Below are 6,000 nucleotides of genomic sequence, written 5' to 3'. Positions count from 1 at the left end.
ACCTGTGGAGGGGAGGGGTCCGACCTTTCTGTACAGCGTGACATCTTCTTACCACAAAGTCCTATCTACCGACAGTCCTCTGTCCCCAGGCCTATCTTTAGAAAATGAAATTGGACTTTTCTGGGGGATTATTTTCAGTCAAATTAAAATGTTTGTTGATGCTGAAAATATTAGTTAGTTAGGACTGTGAAAGAAATGGACTTGTGCTCTATCCTGTGTTAGCTGACATCATCACATTAGTAAAACTCTTTCTAGAAGACAGTGTCTGCTTAAAAGTCCCTCTGCATCTGTACAGAAGTTGAGAGGCAAGAATAAACTGATGATAGTGGCTGCACACTAACAAGCTTCCAGGGCAAAGTCACTGAGTGTGGAGGCCCATGGCAGGAAGGAAGATTCCTGGAGGTTTAGTAGAGGCTGCTCAGGGCTGTGGGTGATGAAACTCATTCAGAACATTGACACGTGCCTCCCTGAATGCTGGTTGGAGCAGGAAATCAGGGAGCAATTTCAGGATGACGAAGTGAGAAGATACAGACGTGCTGTGTCATGGAGCCACTTGGATGTGTCCTGTCACACCACAGGGCCCAGTGGTCCTCCAATGCCCAGTGAAATGGGGAGGCTTTTGGTCACCAGCTGAAGTTAGTCTCTGGTCACCGTGAGGGTGGAAGCTTGCAGAGTGCCTACACACCCTGTCTCTTCAACCTGGCACTGCCCAGAGCACCCTCCACCTTTTCCTGTATCCTAATCCTGGAGCACTCACCTATCACCCTACTCTAAATGCCAACACCATAGTTGAAACCCTCACCAGATGCCTGAAGCTTAACCCATCCCTAATGCTGAAGCCACCCTCCCCACATCTTCAACCCTTCTCCAAAATGTTTCCTAAAGAGCTACAATGAGGGCAGGGATTGTGAAGGAAAGGCCAGGGAGATGAGGTTTGGGGCAAGAGGAAGAAGGTGGCATTGCTGGTGATGATACTTCTGCTGGAGGAAGCTGGTCGGTGAGGAGCAACATTGTGAAGTGCTTGAGATGCCTGAGAGCGTCATCCAGGAGGGAAGGGACCGTGGGGAAGGACAAGGAAGCAGAACATGAAAGGGACAGCACTTGATCCCTACTCTTGACATGCCAGCCTTGATCTTGGCCCTTCCTTCTAGCCCTAACCCAATCCCCTAAGCCACAAAGCTGAGCAGCCCTGAAATCATTTTCAAGAAGCACTAAGCAGAAACATAAATCCTCACCCTGAGCCTCACCCAAACTGTAAAGGGGGATCCCTGACCCTTAGCCCTGTGAGGTCATTGAACCCTTGGAGGAGAAAGGTGAGGTGGCATCTATCTTTGAAGGGCTTGTAGAACACAAGGGGAGTGGTGGGTGGGGAAGGGACTTTTATTTCATCTGTGCCTCAGAATCTGAATAGTGACAGCCTGATTGCAGAAAGCTCATGTCTTGGGTTGTGACATTGCTTCTTCCTGACATCTCACAGGATGGGTCACTCTTGCAGGTTCTCCTCCTGCTGGTGGATTTCAACCACCTTGTAAAAGGAGAGTGGGGACTGGTAGCAATCCAGGAGTATCCTGGGTTTCATCAAAGATGACTCCTGAGGTAACAGACCTACGAGAGAGTAGATCTATTGGTTACCAGTTAGTCAGTAGGACCCCCAAGGAAACTGCCCTCAGCACCAAAGAAGCAGAGAAGAGCTGGCAGATGTTTTAAGATGCTGTCGTGGTTTTACCCCAGCTGAGGGCCAAGATCCACGCAGCTGCCTGCTCCTTAAAGGAAAAGAGCAGGGGAAGAGAGAAGAGGGGGTGGGGGCGTGGGTGTGTATGAGAGGCAAAGGAAGGGAAAAGGAAGGGGCAAATAACCCCAAAACCAAGAAACTAAGAGGCCCGTGGGTTGGGATAAGGATAGTTTACTAAGATAGCAGAAAGATAAAATATAACAATGCTAACAGGACTTTAGAGCAAAAATATATGAAGCTGTTGATACACAATGCAGTTTCTCACTGAACCCACAGCTCAGGCCGTGCCACCCAGAGCCGTCCCAGAACCCGACCATCCCACAAGAACCGCGCGTCCCGGAGCCGCCCCTGCTCTTCCTCCTGTCAGCCCCCCGATATCCTGGTCAGGATGTAATTGGCATGGAATACTCTCTTTGGTCAGCTCGGTCACCTGTCCTGGCTTTGCCCCTCCTTTCCCATGAATAGAGAAATACGAAGAGCTGAGAAATTCCTTGACTGTCTGACAGCAACTAAAACCATCAGGGTGTTATCAGCACTGCTTTCATTTTAACTCTCAAACACAGCATTCCATCCGCTGCTACAAAAGAAGTTAACTCCATCCTGACCAAAACCAGGACAGCTATATAACACTGTGCCACTCACTAATAAACGCCATTTGCCGTCCACCACATTGGTGTCTGTGAGCTGATGGACCGTGAGGCCAGAGTGTGGTGTCGTTGCCATTCCTGAACTGGGTCGCCACGCCACAAAAGGCAACAGGAGGCCCAAGGTCAGTCTCTGGGGTTTTGGAGTCGGGGCTACAGAGGATCCAGACACTCTAACAGAAAGGTAAATACTGGCAGCACATGAAGGGGTTCGAGCCACTTCAGAAGTGATTGGGACTGAAGCCCAGCTCCTGCTGGCACCCCGACTGCCGGTGCTGGGCTGGATGTTCAAAGGGAAGTCCCCTCCTACACAGCATGCCACTCATGCTACGTGGAGCAAGTGGGTCACACTTATCACACAGCAAGATTGAATAAAAAACCCCAATCACCCAGGAACCCTGGAAGTGATCACAGACTGGCCAGAGGGAAAGATTTTGGAATATTACCAGAGGAACAGGTGACACGTGCTGAAGAGGCTTCAGTGTACAGTGAACTTCCAGAAAATGAGAAGAAAAATGCCCTGTTCACCAATGGGTCCTGTCACATTTCTGGTAAACATCAGAGGTGGAAGGCTGCTGTATGGAGTCCTACACAACCAGTTGCAGAAGCTGCCTATGGAGAAGGCAAATCCAGCCAGTTTGCAGAGGTGAAAGCCATCCAGCTGGCTTTAGACATTGTCAAAGGAGAAAAAAGGCCAAATATTGCATATTTCTCTATACTATTTCCTGGATGGTGGTCCATGGCAGATGGTCTAAATAATAAATGATGTCATGAACCTCCCCAGGACTCTGAAAACATAAGATCTGCGCATGGTGTAGATGGTGTGGAAACAGGAGTGGATAATGTCCTGGTTCTGGCCAGGCCAGAGCTCACCTCCCCTAGCAGCCAGCACAGGTGACCTGAGTTTGCCTGGGCTGTTTTTCACACCACCTGACATCACTTCCCCATCCAAGGGACTGGCTGAGGAGGGGTGGTCATGGCATGCTGCAGCACTCTGTTATTGATGGGTTTGTAATGTACTCTGTGCTGTCACTGGGCGTGAGTGCAATTGGGGCTGTTATTGTTCCCCTTTTATGGTGCTTTTGTCAGTAAACTGTCCTTATCCCAACCCACAGAGGGTCTGTCTGTTTTCAGGCAGACCTAATGCAAAGAGAGCACAGGTCTGGGTCACACAAGTTCAGGAGAAGCTGCATTAGGAATGGGATGGAGGTGCACTATTTTATTATAGATTAGACAGAAAAGAAGGAAAAAACCTTCCACAATGTGGTGCAGTTTATTGCTGCTTAGAAACACCAGACACACTAGTAATCAGTTTCCACAAAGCATCCTTGAGCTCCTGGTTCCTCATGCTGTAGATGAGGGGGTTCACTGCTGGTGGAACCACCGAGTAAAGAAATGCCACTACCATATCCAGCACAAGGGAGGAGATGGAGGGGGGCTTCAGGTAGGCAAACAGGACACTGCTGACAAACAGGGAGACCACGGCCAGGTGAGGGAGGCAGGTGGAAAAGGCTTTGTGCCGTCCCTGCTGCGAGGGGATCCTCAGCACAGCCCTGAAGATCTGCACATAGGACACCACAATGAACACAAAACACCCAAAACCTAAACAGATACTGACCACAATGAGTCCAGTTTCCCTGAGGTAGGCATCTGAGCAGGAGAGCTTGAGGATCTGGGGGATTTCACAGAAGAACTGGTCAAGGGCATTGCCATGGCAGAGGGGCAGTGAAAATGTATTGGCTGTGTGCAGCAGAGAATAGAGAAACCCACTGGCCCAGGCAGCTGCTGCCATGTGGACACAAGCTCTGCTGCCCAGGAGGGTCCCGTAGTGCAGGGGCTGGCAGATGGCAACGTAGCGGTCATAGGCCATGACAGTGAGAAGATAGAGCTCTGTTGCAATCAAAAAAAAAAAGAAAAAGAGTTGAGCCACACATCCTGTGTAGGAAATGGCCCTGGTGTCCCACAAGGAATTGGCCAGGGATTTGGGAACAGTGGTGGAGATGCAGCCAAGGTCAGTAACAGCAAGGTTGAGGAGGAAGAAGTACATGGGGGTGTGGAGGTGGTGGTCACAGGCTATGGTGATGATGATGAGGCCATTGCCCAGGAGAGCAGCCAGGTAGATGCCCAGGAAGAGCCAGAAGTGCAGGAGCTGCAGCTCCCGTGTGTCTGCAAAGGCCAGGAGGAGGAACTGGTTGATGGAGCTGCTGTTGGACATCAGCTGCCGTCAAGAGTGGAGACCTGTCCAAGGAGGAAAAGACACAGTGAAAAGTGATGGAACACTTCGTTTAGGAAAACATCTTCTAATTCTTAGGGAATGCCCTCAGATTGACTCCCTGCATTCAGGAGGACTTTTGTCAGGTCCCTTTTGGGAGGTCTGCTTTGTGCTGGCATGAGCGTGCCACTGCTGGGAAGAGGGTCAGCTGTGGGCTCTGGAGAACTCAGTCCTGCCTGGCAGCAGTCAATAAACAGAAGGATGGTGTGATCTCAGACTAAATGCCCTGTGGATAGGAATGAGCTTTTCAGCACTGTCACTCCAGTTTCACCTGAGGGCAGAGCAGAGCTTTGGTAATGGTGGGACAAAGGCAGCAAGGACAGGAAGGGAAACAGTGAGAAACAGTCCAGCCAGGGCTGTAAGGACAGCGACAGACAGACAGGTACTCGCAGGTTTCTCAGACTGACAACGTGGAAGTCTTGTCTCAGAGTCTGTGCTGGGTGGCAGAAACCAGTGCGTTGCTGTGAGAAAGTATCAGCACGGTGGGTGATGTCAGGGAGGTACCAAATCCCCACTGCCGGGGCATTGCTGGGAACAGCTCACTCTTCCTCCTTGCCAATGTATCTGCTAACTGCAGCTGTCCATGCAGATGCTTCTCTTTGCCCATGTCACCTCTGCTCTGTGCTCACAGACCTCATCCAAATTACCCTGTGCTCAGCTCTGCTCTGCAGACCCCTCCTGGCATCAGGGCACTGCCCCGTGGAACCTCTGTGTGTGCAGGGCTCAGGAGATGCTCTGACAAGTCCTAATGACCAATGAGTTTGCACTGCCTGCTGCAAAGTTATCAGGAAAAGTTCAGCTCCCACTTCCCAGCCAGTCCACAAGAGCAGAAAATTCAAAGCAAAGTCTCTTTACCTGGAGTGGAAAATTCATCCTTGGTGTTCTTGAAAAGTCCCTGGGAAGTTGCCAGGGATCTGCTGGAGCTGGGAGCAAACCTGTCCTACACAGCACACTTTGACAGCAGAAGGACCCTACACTGTCCTTCCATGGGTCACACTTTAAACTCACAGCTTCTTTCTGCACTGCTGATAGAAGTCCAGCAGGCAGGCTGAGTTCTGACCCTGACAGCAGCAGAGTCCCTGCCCCAGCACACAGACCCTGGGGTGCAGGGACCCTGCTCACAAGGACAGCCCTGGGCACCCCTGGGTGCACACGCTGCTTCACACCTCTGCAGCCATGCCCAGGAGAAGACAGCTGTCCTGCCCTGGTCCTCTGATGGGGCAGAAGGGCATCCCTTCCAGGCAGCACTTTCTGCTCCTAGAGAGAACCTGTCCTCCTGACAGACCCCACACACTGCCCCATGTCCCAGCTTTAGGAGATCCCTCCAGGAACAGAACCTGCATTGCCCTGCA

At 51.0% G+C, this 6,000-nt stretch overlaps 1 protein-coding gene across 1 annotated transcript; it reads right to left on the bottom strand.

Moving 5' to 3' along the window:
• Nucleotides 1–3,649: 3,649 nt before the first annotated feature.
• On the bottom strand, nucleotides 3,650–4,591 carry LOC311202467 (olfactory receptor 14C36-like; the record flags this gene model as incomplete). The annotated part of the gene is made up of 1 exon (XM_084277052.1): nucleotides 3,650–4,591. The coding sequence occupies one exon, from the start codon at nucleotides 4,589–4,591 to the stop codon at nucleotides 3,650–3,652; it is 942 nt and encodes a 313-aa protein (XP_084133178.1).
• Between the last annotated feature and the right edge of the window lie 1,409 nt (nucleotides 4,592–6,000).

Source organism: Gallinula chloropus (genome assembly GCF_964237585.1).
Source record: "Gallinula chloropus genome assembly, chromosome: 30".
NCBI lineage: Eukaryota > Metazoa > Chordata > Aves > Gruiformes > Rallidae > Gallinula > Gallinula chloropus.
The sequence above is the reverse complement of the archived record's forward strand: the minus strand, read 5'-3'. Positions and strand labels throughout refer to the sequence as shown.